General features: G+C 49.8%; 1 protein-coding gene across 1 annotated transcript in view; it reads left to right on the top strand.

The window, feature by feature from the left end:
• The window catches only part of MXRA7 (matrix-remodelling associated 7), a gene marked incomplete at its 5' end in the record, with an annotated part of 21,850 nt that extends 5,672 nt beyond the window's left edge, over positions 1 to 16,178 (top strand). Inside the window, 2 exons of the mRNA XM_009697868.1 lie at positions 905 to 1,004; positions 15,879 to 16,178. Coding sequence (XP_009696170.1) covers positions 905 to 1,004; positions 15,879 to 15,993 — 215 coding nt within the window. The remainder of the gene's footprint in view (positions 1 to 904; positions 1,005 to 15,878) is intronic.
• Between the last annotated feature and the right edge of the window lie 2,443 nt (positions 16,179 to 18,621).

Below are 18,621 nucleotides of genomic sequence, written 5' to 3'. Positions count from 1 at the left end.
GGCTGCCCTTTGGATTGACCTCCACTCCTGTTGTTTTCTCCCTCTGTAGGAAGATAAAGCAGAGGAGAGGTTTTTAAGAGCAAATAGCGCTCAAACAAAATCCGATTGGAAAAGGATCGGCTTTGGCTCAGAGTCCATGAGCTTCGGTGCTGTAATTAGCACAGGGCTGAGGGTGATGAGCCGGGTAGGAGAGCACCCAGACGTGGAGAAGGAGACCTCAGTTTCCTCTTCAGGTCTGTGATGGGGGCACTTCGACCCAACGGTGTTGGTGCTCCTGGGGCTGCCTCGGCTCAGCTCTGTTTGCAGCCCCAGGATTTGCAGGAGAGCTGCTGGGCTGGGACAGCTCTGCTCGTGGCACCATCCGTGAGCCCCAAGCATGGGAAAGGGCCCCTGGACGAGGAGAGGGAGGGAGGGAGGAGGAATGCAAGTCTGGAGAGGAGAAGCGGAAAATGCTGCGAGCTAATCGGGGCAGGATTAGCATGTCTTGATAAGCCAAGATGGGCCTGCAAGGCTTTGAATCCAGGGAGAGCAAGAGCATATGGTTCCTGTGCTGTAGGATTTACTTGTATCTGCTTCCACGCAGGGCTGCTGGCTCGCAGCAGTGCTCGCTGTTTCCAGTGCTAGCTGCAGCCGGGACTCCTGCTCTCCTCTGGCCAGCATCACCTTGGCTCTCCACTGCAATCCACCCAGCTTCCCCGGCACTGCCCAGGCTTTCTGGAGACTGGGGCTGACTGAGGAAGAGTGTTTTGGGGTGGCCATAGTGTTTGTGCCACCATAGTGCAGGAGCAGGGGTCAGCAAGCATCTCAAGGGAACGAGCCCACTGCTGTTGATCGCTGCTCTCGGGAGGTCTCTGGCTCACACGATCTCTTGCTGTTCTTTGTCTCTCCTTCTCCCCCTCTCCAGCTGCAGAGGAGACGTTCTCCTTTAAATACAGTCCTGGAAAGCTGAGGGGAAACCAGTACAAGTCAATGATGACCAAAGAAGAACTCGAGGAAGAACAAAGGTAAGTTGAGTTTCCATTTTCTTCTTGCCCAAGGCCATCTGGTTGGCATCCTCTTGAAGCAAGCTGGGTGTGTTCAGACCTCTCTCTCCCCATACTACCTTGGTAGCCTTGGGTTCAACGTCGCATTGCACCGTGGTCCAGACCTCTTTCACTCAGGAAGACGGGAGAACAAATAAAGTCACACTGATTTAGGAGATGGAGACACCATGGCCCTATATACCTTTGGAGCTGTTCACACTCCTTCTCTGGACGCTTAGACCAAATTTTCCAGCTGATGCAAGCTGGTGTAGTTCCCCTGATCACGTTAACACCACATTGATTTACATCTGTTGAGGACCTGATCTCTAGCTACCTCCCCTCCCTTCACCCTGTGGATGGCCTCCAAACTGAGGACATGGGCATAGCTCAGAAATACTGGAGTGAAGTGAGTGTGGAGCTTTGGAGTTCACTGTGATGAGGCTGAGACTGGAAATGTCTGTACCCAGGGCTGGCTCCTCAGCTGTAAGTGGTGGGGATTTGCCACGTAGTGGGCCTGGTAAAGATGGAGAATTGTCCATCTTGCACTTTTTGCTAGAGTTTCCCCCTGAGCCTGAACCCTGCATGAAGAAAGGAAGAGCCTGTCCTGTTACCAAAAACAAGCTTTCTAGCTCAAGATTTCCCAGCCTATACAAGGGAAATCAACGCCAGTCTTGCATTTCGAGCTGCAAAGCCCTGTCCAAAGCCAGACCGTGTTGTCAGCCTGAAGTCTCTGCTCACGTACGGAGGGAGCCCTTCAGCCCACGGGCATGCAGAGCCCACGCTAAGCCAGAGTTGCCAAACCCCACAGCCAAGGGCTTTGCCCTACAAGCAGACTCTGTGGCAGGCTGCTCCCCAGCAGATATGTGCAGCTCAAACCCCTGCCCTCTTGGGCGACCTGCAGGGAACTGGTTTCCCAGTGGTGGCTTAACAAGCATGGGAGATGTTGTTCTCTCCGTCGCTGTCCCAAGGGCTGCAAGACCCCCGTCTTCACGCAGTGGCGTGCACCTCCTAGAACAATTTGGGGGAATTTGTCACCCCTTGCCTGTGATGCCGTGGTCTAAGTACCACCACAACTGGTATGGTGTAAAGGCCTGGCACGGACCAAGTGGAAACTTGAGCGCAGGAGGGAAGGCAAGGATGGAGGGATCACACCTCGCCCCTGGGTCAGGCATGCTCCTGCTAGCAAGCCTCGTGTCGAGGCCCTTGGGCAACATCTCTGCGTTGGCAGCGGCTGGGCTAGCCGAGGTTTGTCTCCGTGGTGTGAGCAGGGCATTGAGGTAGGCAGCGTAAATGCAGAGACCTGCGCAAGGGCTGGCACTGACACTCGCTCACTCTGGTCCTGGGAAAGTCGCAGGTGATGCACGGAGCTCCGTGTAGGCTGCCTTCACTAGCCGAGCCTGCAGCCATTCTTTCCATGTCAAACCCGAATTTCCCAACAAGAGATGTCTTGCCTTTCTCCCTTGGCTTCTGGGCTTCCAGTTGTCCTCAGATCTTGGGCTTCACCTGCCTTATAGCACTGCCAGGAGCAAAGACCTGCAAGGGCTGTGTGCTCTGGGGTCAGCAACAGAAATGAGCTCTGGTTTCTTCTGGCATGGGGTTGATTCTGCATTGGTGGCATCAGGAAAAATGTTGTTTGCTTTCTTCCTTTTGTTAAATGTTTATCGTGCCTGCAACCCCCAACCTGTAAAACGCTAAGCAGGTCTGTTAGTGTGCCTGTATTTTTCACTTGGGGAGGGTGGTGGTGGAATGAACTGAGTGAATGTGAGAGAAACCCGTGGGGCTCAATGGGAATTGCTTTTCAGGATCCTGCTAAGCACCAATGCAAAAATCTACCTGCAGCAGACAAATTCAAACCCTTTGCACCAGCAGCTCCGTCCAAACCAGCTGAGCGATCACTCCTCAGGTTTTCAGGGCCAGGAGTCCTGTAGGGCCTTGGGCTGGTTCCTTTGTGGTAACAAATGGTCCTGCTGTCACCTGGGGACATTGAGGGGACATCGCCTACGGACAGCAGCGGCATGGGGTTTTGTACTCAGGATGGTAGAACAGGCTCCAGAGGGTGATGGACCTTTCCTGAGCATGCGGGGCCTCGTAGGCATCGCTGCTTATGTCCGTCTGGCGTGGTCCTAGGGCAGGTCAGTGCACCTCAAACTGATGGACAGTGCCAGGGCGTTGGGTCCCTTGGAGGCTCTCGGCAGCCTTCCACGCTGAGGGCCATTGACAGATGTGTTTTTCCTACCGCTCCTTTATTTTCTTCTCTTCCATATTTGTGTTGTTCATTTCTTTAAGGCAGCTTTGTGAATTTTTTTTATTTTTTTTTTTGTCTTGCTTTGTTGCTGGCTTACTTTTTCCCCCTCAAATCTTTGCTGTGGCATCAGCAGCTTTTCATTCCAGGCCTTGCAGGTGGTGTAAGGGGGCAGGGCTGCTGCCAGGTAAGCTCCCGGGCAAGCTGAGCGCAGCGGCTCAGCCCAGTCCTGCATCCTTCTCCCTCGGCAGTCCCATCCCTCTCCCCGACGCCATGCACTCCAACCACGCTGCTGATCTGCTGTGACCCAGGTTTGCCACCTTTATGTTGCAGGATTGAGCTGACCTCTGATCTCACATCTCTGTAGCAAGTACCTTAGGTCCTCGGCCACAAACATTCTTGCAAATCTTTTTGGTAAGGATGCGCTGTTTCTTAGAAGTAGTGGTACCACTGATAACATCTGCTAATGTGGGGTTGGGGTTTTTTTGTTTGGTTTTGGGTCTCATTTTCTGGGGGAGGGTTTGTTTCTGAGCTGGAGTTGACTGCCTGTCCCACCTCCCTCCCCACCTCCCTCCTCCTTCCCTCCTCATAACAGATTAATGAGTCCGTTCCCCTCTGCTTCCATCTCGCTTTCCATCAGCGCTCCGGGGGGAATGGGTTCGGATGCTTGCCTCTTCCGTCTTGCATGCCTGGAGTTGGACATCGCACATCCCACAGCCACTTCTGGTTACTGATTTGGAAAATTAGGGCTGCTGAGTGAGTGGGTAGTTAGTCCTAAGCTGTGGTGCCAAAGCTGAGACAGGCTTAGTCTTTGCTTTTAGCCCTGTCACTCCTCCAGTTTTCCCATGGACCAACAGGTTCCCCTGTGAAGCTGCTTGTAAGCAACATCCAAAAAATGCAAGTGGCTCCCCCAGACCCCCTTGAGGCTACTTGTTGTGTTGATCAGTAGTCCACAAGTATTAATTTAGAGACCCCTAATTTTGGAGGTGCCATTGAAAGAATTACTTGCCTTTTCCAGGAAGAGCTATAGACTCCAGGTGGGAGAGGACAGGCATGCAGTAGATTGGGTTATTTATGCAAAAACACACTTCTGCTCTAACATGCATCATTCCAGAAGTTGTGGTTGTCTTTCCTAGTATTCACTTGAGTCTTGTGGCTTCAAACTGGTGCTAAATCTAGACTAAAAGGGGAAGGAATGTGACCTTTACTGAGTGATGCAACTTCCTGCTTCTGGTTACTTCAGTCTTAAAAAATAGAGGGACTGCTCAGTAAGGGAGGAGGACGGTAAATCTAGTTGGCAAATACATCTGCTGGGGTGGTGGCTGTGCTTGATCACACCTGGTGGGTTGCCAATGCTTCTAGAGCAGAAGCACGTAGCGTTTGCTCCCCGGGGGGAGAAAAATAGTCTGGGCAGGAAGGGGAAGAGTGCAGGGGAAGGATGTAGCCCTTAGTCAAGGCAGCACAGCGTGTTTCCCAAATCCTTCTCTTCTGCACCTGAGGCTTTTGGCTATCTATTGCCAACCGTAATTGCCATGGTGTAAAGCAGAAGTTCAGGCTGAAAAATATGACTCATAGCGATGCGGCTTGCCCCTGTTCAGGCAGGGCTGAGTTGTGTAGGTGTGAGACATGACCCATAAAGACTGACTGTTAGATGTTGCTGTCCTGGCTGGGCACCTCGTGCAGATGAAGGAGGAAGAGGAAGGGCTCCCAGTGTGCCTTCAGGGCCTGGCTTGCATGGATGGATTGAAGTGGTTTCTGCCAGCTGCTCTTCAAACCTCCCTTGAGGTTGAAAGAGGTTAGTGGGGGGGTTTTTCAGTTAGAAAGGAGTATGATCAGGTCTCTGTTGAGCATTGACAGCTGCAACAAGGCTCCGCTCATAGTAAAAGAGAAAAATCAGGAGCAACGACTCCCTTGGGTCTCTGCTTTCAGTTCTCTCCTTCCATGAGGCAGAGCAGGTCCCAGTCAAGGCTTGGTTGGCCTCAGTGACGCTGAGGGGTTGAACTGTCTGTGCTCTGTCCTTGCCACTCTTCGCTAGGTGTGTTGGCTGGAGAAAGGAGAGCAGATCGCATCTGACGGTCTGTGGGAAGGTCTCTCCTCTCTGTCCTCTCTCTTGTTTCTGGGATTTAGGAAGAGATGGGGGTGGAGAGCCAGAAGCTGCCCCCTGGGTCCTCAGCTAGGGCAGCCTTGCAGACCCCTGCTCAGGGTCTGAGTGAATGGCACCAAGCTGCTCAGACACGCTCTGCTGTTCACAGGTGTACTCATGGATGGAGCAGGTGATCCCCCAGACCACAGTCCAGCCTCTCTAAGACTGAGGATAAGGTAGGGATGCTGCCCGGTTTCCCTGGCTAATGGGCTCAATTCCCACAGCCAGGCGACCCGTTCTAGGAGCAAATTCTCCTCCTGCCTCTCAGTCCTCTCCTTGCATCTCCTAGCCAGCCATGGATGGATTGAGGAGACGCTGCTTGAATCCAGACTAAATTTAAGCCTAGGGCTCAACTGTAAGTTGGAATTCATGCAAGGGGAATTGGATGGCTGTAAATGTTGCACTCAGTCCTTTTCTTGGTCGTAATTTAGCAATGGAAACTCTTCTCCTCCCCAGCTGGGTTCAGAGTACTTCTTGGTTAAGAGGCAGTGAATAAAACTGGGCTTGGACCCTGGAGTTTCAGCAAGGCAGGGTGCCCTGGATGGACCCTGGCTCTAAGGAATGGCAGAGAGGACAGACCTTTCCCTGCTCTTCCAGACATCCTGGATCAAAGTGGGTTACGCTGTGGCTTGAGGGAGAACCATGCTGAAGGTTGGTTTTGAACGAGGCAGTGCTAGTGATGACAACTCCGGAGCGCACAAGGGCAGGAAGCAGCTGCAGGGGTTTAAAGACAGACCGCGTTGACAGATCTTGACCTATTTCAAACATCTCCACTACTGGCCCTGCAAAAATAAGTAGGTGGACTGGGCTGGAGGAGGTTGCATTTCGGGAGAGCTCTCCATCGACATCTGTCCCTGTCCACCCCCTGCATTGTCATCACATAGCCCTGGCTTGCTTTCTTGCTCCCCCCCCATATAGCATGGGATCTGGGCCTCCTCCTCCTCCCTTCTCTTTTGCTAAGCTTCACCCCCGACTCAGCGGCTTTGCTGTCCTGTCCTGTCCAGCATGGTGCTTCTTTTGGATGAGGGAAGCTGGTAAGTTTGGGCTTTCTTTGGGATTTTATGTTTGCTTTTCATCTTCTGCAGCACGATACTTGTCCTGGGCTGAGGGAGGAGGAGTAGCAGCAAGGGTCTGCAAAGCCTAGGGCCATGGGGCTCTTCAGGTCAGGCTGGCCACAGCTTCACTGCGGCCACCAGCCACGGCGATGGCACCGACCATGGCAAGGCTGCTTTCAGCTACAAAACACCCAGTGCATGAGGCACGTTTCCTTCCCACCTGCCTCTTGTAGGAAAGGGGCACTGCGTTTTTGGGGGTCCCTGCTGGGCTCACCGTGCTCTGATGCTCCCTCCATAGGTGCCAGACTCCACTTGTATGAGGAAGGAGTCTCCTGGTGGCCCAGTGCTGTTCCCTGCTTCCACCATATCCCTGGGGAAAATGTCCTCTGACCTACAAGATGTCAGTGGACTTGAGCTCTGGCCCTATTTATAGAGCATCTGATTGAGTCAAGAGTCCCCAGCAGCTTTAAAAACTGAGCAACTCCAGGTGCCTCCCTCAGAAACCCAGGGAAGGGGAGGCCAAGAAGCCCCTTCCCCATCTCCTCCTCTCCTGACCCAGAGAGAAAACTTTTGCAAGCTCCCCCATAGCCTTTGCAGGGTGTGAGTCTCTGACCCTGCCCTGGCGTGAAATTTCAGACCAGACAGCAACTCTGCCTGAGCTCCCGGGTTTTTTCGTTTGGCTTAGGTCCTGAATTGTCCTAGCTCGTGGCTGCTTCTCCGTGTCTCCCTCGCCCAACGCTCACAACTTGTCTTCATCTGCTTCTGCTTAATCCCGTGCGGCATGGGCAGCTTGCCGTTCTCTATCTGCTAACTCTCTGGGAGCCTGGCTCTGCCTCTCCTATGGCTCCCCTGCGGCCAGGGGAGACTGAGGGCTGCGGGGAATCGGGGCATCGGACCAGGCTGGGGGCAAACTGATAGACAGCAAGCTGGAGCACAAACACAGCGATGGAGGAAAGCAGAGGCTGGCCCGTCCACGGCTTTCCCCACGGCTGCGGTGTTGGCTGGGGGGCTCGGGAGTGTTGCAAGAGGATGGGCACATGGCTGAAGGAGGCAATTGTGGCCTCTTGGCTGAGCTGGCTGGAAGCTTGGGCCGCCTTCCTGGCTGTGCTCTGGACTTTTTGGCTGTTGCTGCTGTGGCTGGGAACTGTGGGAGGCTTCTGCCTTGAAACAGCAGTGGGCAAAGTCTGCTTGGGGGGTGACACAGTCCCCGACCCCACTGGCTCCTCGCTGGCCCCTATCATAAAGATACTGGGACTTGTGCTCCCTGGTCACGCAGGCTCCGGCAGCCTTGACTGCTTTCCTGGTGTTCCTGAGGAGCAGTAGGTATTTCCCAAGGTCAAGTGGACTTTTCAACGTTTCTGTCCCACCGGAGGAATTTCGGATCTGTGTTAACAGAGGCTCTCTTTGGTACCTCTCACTCTCCTGCTCTTCTCTCTTCTAAGCACTGACTGTCTCTCCCTGTTCTGCATTTAAGTCCCCTCTCTCTGTGTTTTACCTATTGGCTGGAGAAACTGGCCCACACTTTTGGGACCACCAGGAAAGCTTAGATTTAGTAGATCATTCCTCCGATACTTCCTGCAATAACCCAATCCTGGACAAGACTGGGTTATGGTCACTACCAGAAATGAGATGGTAACTGTCCCCATGGTAAAGAAATGGGAAGCAGTGGTGGTGGGACCATTCCCAGCAGGGAGATGGGAGGGAACTGCCTGGGGAGAGCTTGACCACCCATTGCCAGGTCTGCCCAGGGCTCAGGGCCTTTCTTCACTGCTTCTGATCCTCAAGGGTCAAGGGATCCTCAATTCTGGCCTGTCTAGAGTGAGAAGAGTCTGGAGCCAGATTGCTATCTGCCCTCCTTGCCACGATTTCAGACCAGAGGACTTATGCCACCAACAAGCGGAGCAGCTTCTCCTTCTGCCAGGAGAAGGAGCTGGGAACGCTCCATGCTTCTGAAAATCAGCTTTCTGAGTAAAACTATTCCTGAAAAGGGCACAAGCAATTACCAGAGGTCATTTCAGCGAGATGCTCTGTGATCTCCTTAGAGTGGGTCAGGACTCCTTTGGTAAGCTATAGTCTATGGATGGGCTACAGGATTTCTTGACCTGCTGCAGATTTTGCGCACATGAGGGATAAACGCACATGGGAATGCCACCAGCCCACCCCCTCGGTCAGTGCTGGGATGCTGTCTGCTCTCAAGGGCAAGAAGCCTTGTGCCAATGCCGTGGCTGAGTTGGAGAGAGGGAATGCTTCTGAGGCCACCACAAGGACACTCAGTTTCCATGCTTCAGGAGAAGCATGGTCTTTTGAGACCTTCAGTACCTGAGCCTCCCTCATAATCCAGGAGCTGCTCTTATCTGAGCTCCTTGTTCTCCGGCTGTTCCTTGCACAGAACCATGTCCAGCTGACAAACCATACAATTCACTGACTTGGCTCTCAGCTTGGGCCAGAGCAGAGATATTTGGATAATCTATATCTGAAGAAAGGACACGGGCTTCCAGCAAAAGACGACCCTAACCTGGTTTGATTGGTGTGCTGCTGCGGGAAAGCATGCTCATCAGGTTGATTTCATCGTCCAAGGTGAATGGGAAGGAGGGAAGAGCCAAGGATAAGCAGTGGCTCAAAGCTCTCAGCTTTCATCCCAAGCTAATTAAGTCTTTCAGGCTCTGTGGCAGCAATGCCAGAGCTTCTCAGCCTGGGGGGTTATAAGGCCCCAACGTCCCCAGTGATGGACTGCCTCATGCTCTTTAGTCTAATCCCCCTCACAGCTTGCTCCAGGAGCAGAAAGGGCTATCCCTGTTGTGCCGATGGGGAATTTATGGCTCTGACGGACACCTTCCATTAAGTTCATGCTTGGTTTAAGATCTTCTCACCCCAGCTATCGGCCTGGCCCTGTCCTGGAGGTAAGTATCCCTGTGAGGGGCTCTGCAAGCTGTAGCTGAGCCTTGCCCACCCTCCCTGACATCCTCCAGCCCTCCCCACTCCAACTGCGGCATGCCGGAGGGGACCTCTCCTTCTGGGCCCCCCTGGCAACGAGCTTATGCCCTCACGCATGAAATCTGATTATGCTTGCGTGACTTGAGCAGGATGATCCGATCCTCAGTGCTGCGAATCCCACAGAGCGATTATCCACTCGGGAGAATTTCCTTTCTTTGTCCTAATGGACCGGCCACTAAGCCTCCACAGCGTTGCTTGAGTAACCCCAGTCCCATGTGATGCTTCACCCTGCATCTTCCATCCGGGATCCGGGTTGCCGGCTGCACTTGTGAGGCTGCTGGAGAAGGCAACCTTTTGGAGAAGAGCGAGAAGAAATGAGGCTGTAACGTGCCTTCATCCTGTGGCTGGCAGGAGTAGAGGATGGGGTTCAGGTGTTATGGACGGTGAACCCTATTGAATTCAGAAAGAATTAGGCTGTGGTGCACCTGTGAGTGTTTGTAAGTGCCCAGGTAATGTGTGTTGTAGCTTCCCCCTACCTCAGCGCAGGTCTCTGTGTCCATGGGCAGCTGCCCAGCCTACTGTTGGGTGTTTCCCATTGTGGATGGTTGGGCCATGAGAGATGCTGGGGCAGGAAGGGCAGAGTGTTCAAAAGGTTCAAGCTGAGAACAAGGGACCACATTTTTTTAGCCCTGACTCTGCTAACAACATGCAGCAAGACCTCAGGGAATGCCTGGATGTCCCCGCCCATAAAACACATCAAATCATCTCGCTCTCCTTCCCTGGGACATTGGGAGAGCTTCATATCAAAAGGAAGCCTGGTGACCTACAGAGAGTCTGGGGTTTTTTTGCCTTCTTCCCTTGAACAGACTCATCTGCAGGAGGATTGAGAAAGGTCAACTTGTTCAGGCACAGTGCCCTGTGAAACCAGCACTCCTTCCCGGCTCATCTGGCTGCCGGTGGGAAGAGGAATCTGGGCTGGACAAGGGTGCCAGCAGCCCAGGGAGGCTCCGCACAGGACAGCGAGGCAGTAACCCCAGGAGCTAACGAAGGCTTCCAATTAGTTGGGCTTCTCCAGCTCTCGTCAGTAGGTCAAAAGGGTTGTCGCTTAGATTAGTGCCAGATGAGAGGATTTACACTTCTGATGGGGTTTTGACTATCCTGCTGCAGTTGATGAAGCAAAGTGTCACCTCCTTAGAGGAGTGACTTTTGCAAACAAGGGCTTGCTCTGCCCTGAGGTGGGAAGTTGCGTTGCCTTCCCCCTCCCGAGACACACACACACTGAGTCTTCACCCTGCTTGTTTATGTGAATAATAATGAACCGAACTGAGGGGTAAAATGACTGAAATGATTTCTCTTCTCTCCCTGTTTCTCTTTGCAGAACTGAAGACTATATGAAGTTGTCCCTAGCCTCCTCCTAAAGGCATCCCTTGGCATCTTTAAAGGCTTGAGAGAAATACCAAAACCAACCAAATACACCCATAAGAGAAATCCATAAACCCTGAAAACTTGGGATCCCCTCTTGGTCTGAAGTTGAGTTCTTCAAAAACTCCTGTGGTGTCACGTTTGGAGGAGATCCTGTTGTGTGGCTCCATGGACTGGGGCTTGGGCCCAACCAGTGACTTGAGTTGTGTTTGGGGGCCTGGGATGAACCTTCTTCCCTCTCCCCCAAACAGAACCCAAATCGGACACTAAATATGCAGCGAGTCGATTAGTTGTGTTCCTTACCATGTATTAGGCCTGCCATGAAATCTGTATTGTTCCTTTATTGGGGTGGGTGAACCGTTGCTCTTCTCTCAAACCAGCCTGGATCTTATTCCAGACTACCAAGTTGTTTCTTCCTAGGGCCAAACTCCTCTTTATTGCTGGGGGGTGGGAACTGCCTATGATTCCAAGTGTTGTACAAGGCTCCTTTATCCTGAGGGGTGGAGGGACAAAGTGGGGTCCAAGGGAGGGATGGCAGACGGTAGCTGGACTGACTCAAGTCTTGCCTCTGTAGTTATTTTAGCAGTGAGCTGATTCTGTAGGTAGACAGAAGACTCGAGAAGTGATGAAGATTGATAGTTTAGCTGTTCTGCTTGTGGTGGAGGTTTAGGAGACCACGCTTTGGCTGCTCTTAATACCTGGATTCTCACTTTTCCCTACTCTTGTTCCCAAGAGGAGAGACCCAAGGAGGTAGCTATGGCATCAGGGGTTCCCTCTGGCTCAGGATGAGATAGTGGGGGTCCTGGAAGAGACACCCTCCCCGTTCCTCTGCCTGCTTGCTGTTCCAGTGCCCTCTTCTCTTGCTAGCCCTGTGGCTTGTCCACTGGAGCCAGAGCTCAGCATTGCTCCTCAGCTTTGTCACATCTAGAAGGTGAATTCGGCTGGGCACGTATACCTGCTGCAGACATAACAGGTTTCAAATCAAACCCAGCTGGTTTGCAAGAGTGAGAAGAGGGTTTGAGTCCTCTAGCAATGTTGTAGAAACACCAGGCTGGGTAGGGATATGTCCTTCAAAGTTTCACTGCCGGACAACTGCCTCTTGGCTAACGCTGCAAACATATCAGAAACCCAACGGGCTGCTTTTTTTTCTTTTTTTTTCCCCCCTCTTTTTAATTCCTATGCAGACAATACTTGAAACCTTGTACACAGTTGTCCTTTCCAGCGCCTGGGGTTGGCAAACTCGTAATAAAAGGGCTCATTTAAAGAACAGCAGGAGGCTTCAGCTTTAGAAGAGGCTGGTTGGCTAACGCTGCAAACATATCAGAAACCCAACGGGCTGCTTTTTTTTCTTTTTTTTTCCCCCCTCTTTTTAATTCCTATGCAGACAATACTTGAAACCTTGTACACAGTTGTCCTTTCCAGCGCCTGGGGTTGGCAAACTCGTAATAAAAGGGCTCATTTAAAGAACAGCAGGAGGCTTCAGCTTTAGAAGAGGCTGGGCTGCCCCTTCCCAGCCGACAACTGCAAGCGTGTTCAGTGGTTTGCATATGAATTTAGGCACATCTGGACCCTCTGCTTCAACATCCCGCTGGTACAGCCACTGTCTCCCCTCGGTGCTGGCTGGCTGACTCTGTGTCCCGAGCACCCAACTATGCAAAGAATGCCTTATATTCATTGTGTTTAAGTTACATGGCAATACGTACATCAAGCAAAGTCTATAGTTGAGTCCAGATTTTTGCTAGTGGCAGCGAGTCAAACTATTTCTTCAACTCAAATGGTTGTCTGGGTATTTTTTACTTTTGTTTGTTTTGTTTGTTTGTTTTGTATCTGATGGTGGCTCTTATACAAAGGACTGTAATTCTAGTGGCTTGAATCTGTAAAAATTGCCTTTGTTTGGTCCAATAAACCTTTGAATAGTTTATTTCGTTTGTGCTTGTTCTCCCTGCCTCCAGCAGCTTGTAACTTCTTTCTCAAGAGATTTGTGTTGAAAATCTGGATTTTAGGTTAGAGGTACATTCTGCTCTCCTATGCCTTTTACCCCATAAACGATTCCACTGGCTTCCTTAACGATAGAGTCAGACCAGTGGGCAAAGTCAGGGATTTTCCCTTATTTCTGCTGGAGCGATGCAGTCTTACAGCAGGATCCTGGTCTTGTTTGGCTGCAGAGCAATTAGCAGCATTCCCAACGCAGAGCTCTGCCCAGGATTTCAGCTGCTGTGAACGTGAGTCCCTAGCAGTTCCCAAAACGGAGATCTCCTTTAACATACCTATGGCTCGCTGCCCCAAACCTCCAGTTAATTGTAAAAGTCTTGGACTGAAATGTCTAAAAAGAGCCTGAGGGAGTTAAGTATGCAAATTCAATTGCCTATCAAAAAGAATTAGGCTGCTTTGAAAATCCTTAATTAGTCTATTTTGTCAGCAATAAGTAAAATCCTGTTTGACCTCCTGAATCCAAGTAGTTTTGAGGACAGCACTTATGGGAAGAGAGAATGATTTTACTTGCCAATGGAGTAGGTTTGACCTGAAATCATAAAAAGAAACCCAAACAACAACCGGAGCACTACAAAGTTGTTTGCAAGGTCAGCTTTGATAGGAGAAGCTCCTTTTTGAAATCAGTTTCGTGTTTTTGATGCCTTACTCTTCCCTCTCAGGCTCTTTTCTCTCTTTATCTTTGTTTTGCTCTCCCTTGGTTGTAGATTATGTAGCGCAGAGAAGTAACAGCAATAACAGCTCTTTTTTATTTCTTTTTCAAACGCACAGTCATGATATTTAAAGTTGAGGGGACATCCAAAATGCATTGATATTGTGCTTAAAAAAATAGAGTGAATATTGTCTGTGTTCTTGATTTTGGAGGTGTGGAGACAAGGAAACGGGCCTTTGGGGAGGTTTCAGCAGGGTTAATGTTTGTGAAATGATTACGAGGGATGCAGACCTGTGTGGAGCGCTCCCAGCTGGCATGCATTTCAGACATGTGAGGCAAAGCTGCATATTGAATTTCTCCACACCAGACTGGAAATGTGCTCTCTGGTGCCCAGCGGTGATCTAAAATAAAATATTGATCACTGACGACCGTGCTTCCCTTCCTCTCGCCTGGAAAGGGCAGTTGGATGCTATTCACGTGAGCACGAAAAATTACAGAAGTGACAGGCAAATGCAGGCACTTGACAGCCTATGGGCAGAGCTTTCGTAACCAAAAGATCCTACATCATTGTGAGGATATGTTTGGCCTTAGGACAACTGCGTTTTAATTGCAACAGAAAAGAGTTGGCAAATGAGCTTTCTTTTGCCAGGATCTGCTTTTTTCCTGCCCTGCCTGCTGCAATGGTACTGGGAGGACAGCCTGCTGTTCCTGCTTCTGCTGGGGCGCAGTCCAGGAGAGGGGAAAATGCAGACCCTCACTTGGCAGGAGCTCAGCGCACGAAGGCTCCTCTGCTCATTCCTGACTGTCTCCTTCCATTGATCTTGTTTGTGGTGGGGTTGCTTCTGATGTGTTGATGCTGTCCTCCCTTCTTTCAAGCAAAGATTGTGTCCTGGTTTTGCCTGTCAATAGGTATTTCTACCCCTCCTGTTACTGGAACAGCTGTTAGCTTGTCCACACGGGAGATGCAGGAAGACTATCCCAGGTTAACTATGGGTGTGCATTTAAATGGATTAATTACAGTGTACTAAAGTCCTATGCAGAAAGCCGGCTGTGATGGGAACAGAGAACTCTTGACAGGGTGACCATGTGGAAGTAAAAGCCAGGGTCTGTCTTTCTAGCCCACAGGAGGTCTAAAGATGCTAAACAAGCAGGAGGAGCTGGGATTGCAGCAGATCTGTGCTCTGAGCTGCTGAGCTATCGCTGAATTCTGGCCCCACAGTCATGTAGGGGCAAAATAAGCCTCGAAGTAATAGAAACTGCTTCTCCCTTGTTACAGCCATAGAGCCCCACAACCTCATTAGTTCTTTTAATCTCACACAGGAGTCAGGTGTGAGGTGTGCTAGGCAATACTGCAATCTGATCCCAATCAGGTAGGAGTCCGGCGGTAAGAACATGCCAGCCCACAGCCAGCCCTGACCGGAGCCAAGGTGCACATTCATTTCACCCTAAAAGAGGATTTCGCAGACAGTTGCATCAGTTCATGAGCTATTTGTGAATAAATGACACTCCTGTGCTGCCCACTCTTCTGTACCCCTGAGTGATGATCAGTAGATGTATGACCAATATAAGCCCTCCTATAAAGCTTCCTAAAATAAAGCCCTGTGAGAGACGCAAATCTTTGTGCTGCAGGACACACAACAATGGTTAACTGCTTCAGGTTAGGGAACAATCAGGATATAATCTGTTATGGGGAGAAGGGAGTTAATCATCTACTATGGGACTTTCTAGGGATGGAAATCTGAGCTAGATGGTCCACTGGTCAGTCTCTGCCCACACAGGGATCACCTCATTGCTGGACTGGCTACATGAGTCCATCTCACCGTTTGACACTGGCAGATGAATGTTTGAATCAAAGCAAATTTCTATCTGTGATCTTATCTTCCAGTGGCTGATTAAAGTCATGTCCACACTGGAAGGCAGTCTGGTCTCTAGTTTTAAGGTAGGGTGTGCATTTAAAGTTTAACAGCTATCCCTGAATTACTCTGTATCTACATACTCTCATTACAGGATGAAAGGACACTGCACTGATGATGCTTAATCCAGTTTCATTATGGAGTCTGCTAAACTGGGACATGTTGGTTTTATGAAATTCCACACGTCAAGTTATCTTGAAACTTTGAGCATAGATAAGCCCTAAGGAACTCCAAAGCTAGTGTTAAAGCAGCCTGTTTTATCTCCATATTTAAAAAACAGCAGAGGCGCATGCAGGATGATTGGATAGATGGATGATTGAATAGAAGGTGGAGGAAGGAGAACTAGAGGCTCTCTCTTTCTTATCTCACATAGGCAGATTTCCTGCAGCCAGTAAGGCTTGCAAAATGACCTGCGTTTGGCTTCGTGTTTCATTTGACCATGGTGTTCTTGCTCAAAGTGCCTTCTGGGGACTGGCTATTCCTACTTCTCCTTTTCTTCTTGACAGGGTTCAGAGAGAGCAGCTGGCTGCCATCTTCAGGCTCATGAAGGAAAAAAGTGACACATTTGGAGAGATGTCTGAAGGGGACATGAAGGAGCAGCTTAGACTGTATGATATATAACCTTGCAGCCAGTGGAGACTATGCCCAAAAGTCATCTTGGCCCTTATTATGCAGGATGCTGGAGGCTGTAGTGCTATAAACGTGTTTCAGTAGTTATTTTGCAGTTCCATTTGTTTTGCAAATGCATATAGGCCTGTGATACGTATTTCAAAAGACTTGTCATTTCTCACCTTTTTTATCATTTTTTCCTTGAAAAGCTATCATGATATTTTCATCTTGTACAGAGATTTTTACCTCTTTCTGGCTGGGTCATATGTCTCAGTCATAGAAAGCAGTTAAACTTGCAACTTTTTTCTGGCCATGCTTTATAAAAATGGACTTTCAAACTTAGTCTTTATCAGTTTGATGTCTGATGAAAGCCAAAGATAATAGATACTAAATGGATAAAAATAACAGAATCGTAGAATAATTCAGGTTGGAAGGGACCTAAGGAGGTCTGTAGTCCAACCTCCTGCTCATAGCAGCATCAGCTATGAGACCAAGCCAGGTTACTCAGGGCTTTATCCTGCTGGGTCTTGAAAACCTCCAAAGATGGAGATTGCACAACCTCTCTTGGCAGAGAGGCTTCCAATCCTACAGTTAGAAAACAAATAGCCAAAGGCAAGGCATTAGTGCTCCGATTAGAGGCGAGTTGCCGTTCTCATCTGCTTGGAAGGAACGCTTCATCCTCCTTCATGCTGGCTTTTTGAAACAAATCCAAGTCGGTTCCGGCTGACCTCGTTGAGCTCATCTTCACGCCTGAGAAAACAGCAGCTAACATCAACCTGGAAACACAAACATCTCTTCACCTCTTGACATTGGTAAAAGTAGTACAGAAAGGTGGCTGGCTTTCTTACAAAGATGATTGTGTCCAACTCAGATCCTGTTCTCCTAATATAAAAATGATGTGGGAAACCACATATGTACAAAATCTCTGTGAATTTATCGAGTGTTTTGAACAGTCTTGACCAACACTTGGTGGTTTGGATAGAGTAAATCAACGAGCATTCCTAATTTTAACTGAATGTCTTCTGGTGTACTTACCTCTCCTATGAAATTCTGTTAAATAATTAATTATTAGGAAGGATTTTCACAGTTTTAATAACTGCTGACAAAGGGAGGCAACATTTTCTGACCCAGTTTTAGGGAATGATCTCTTAAAAGATTAGGTTTGCTTTATTTTGTGTAATCCTTTTGAGTCTGGGAAACCAAATATTTCATTATCTGGTCACTGTTTCCCACTACAGTATATTCTATAACACCATACTATTTGACTTTTAAGAATCATTTTATCTTCTAGTTGTTTTCACTTAGCTGAAGGCATATTTATTATGAGATCAAGCTGGTGTTACTACCAGTCATGACTTAATCTAAATTTAATGTCTGAAAAGTACCTCTTCTTATTCAACACGAAGGAGTTAAGTGGGAAAAGGAGTCTTATGATGTGAAACATCATGCTACCTTGCTGTGTCCCTAGGCCACAGTTCCCTTTGTCAAGCTGTGCAAAGGGAGAAATGTAGAAAATTTGTATATGGGACTTCTCCCTAGTTCAAAACTGAAAGCAGGATCTTTCCTAAAGCTCTTCTTGAAAGCAAGCAAAGGACAGTTAAGGTTTAATTTATTTTTAGTCTTTGTCTTGTAAACTTTACAGTTTATTTCCAAAATATTTATATATTTCTTCTTTTACATTTGGCCCTTCTCTGAATAGGAACATTTCTGGAAAACAAAAATAATTCCTCAAACTCCTCAGCTTCACATTATGCCAGCAATGATAACGCTGAATAAGGCAAAGCAGCTGGCATTAAACCTGTCCTGCCCGTACCAACTCTGCGCAGCATCACCAAAACGTTAAGATGTTGTTGATGACAAGACAGTGGTAAAGGAACTGTCATGCAGTAGGCCCAATTTAAGAAAGAAATGCAGCCAAGTGAAAAAGCCTCTGCCCAAGACATGAAACAAAGAGCTGTGTAGATGTAAACCCCATGGGTTTATATGGTACGTTTTCTCTGCGTGCAGTTGCAAGGCTGTACAAAGAGGAGCCTGCTGGACACGGAGGGCAGTGGGGAGGTGGTGTTTGGAGGCCGCAGGCTCCTGCTGGGACCTGCAGCGATGGGGTATGTCCCAACTTGGGGGCCTGCCAGCCTCTAATTTCCTTTTTCCTCTGGGCTCATTAATATTTATACAGGAAATTTCACCAGTTGCTACAGCAGGACCTCCCTCTCTGAGTATTGTCCTTTAAATAACACTGGCTGCTTTTCCTCAGCTTCACGCAGGGCCGTAGGCTACAGACCACATCGCAGTTCATGGGGCAGCGGGGGTACGCTGTGAGGGCCGTTAGGGAAACCTTTGTCCCCTTTGACAAGCTCTGAGGCTGCAAACACGGGTGGGAGGATCCCAAAGCAGCCGTGGCGCTGAGGGGCCTCTCAATGCCCTTCGTATCATGGAGGCCTGGTCTCCTGTGAGCCCCAGTCTCGGCGATGTCTGGCCTCCCCGGGACTGCTCCCGCGGCCGGGAGCAACACTGCCCACGGCTGTCGTGGATGCCTCGGGAAGGCGTCCGGGACACGAGGGGAAGGCGACACCGGCGCGGCGAGTCCCCGTGACTGCGAGGGCCGCGGGCCCGGCGGAGCCTGGGCAGGGCCCGGCGAGA

This window comes from Cariama cristata, unplaced genomic scaffold (genome assembly GCF_000690535.1).
Source record: "Cariama cristata isolate BGI_N322 unplaced genomic scaffold, ASM69053v1 scaffold18333, whole genome shotgun sequence".
NCBI lineage: Eukaryota > Metazoa > Chordata > Aves > Cariamiformes > Cariamidae > Cariama > Cariama cristata.
Note: the sequence above shows the minus strand (reverse complement) of the source record. Positions and strands in the feature narration are given on the sequence as shown.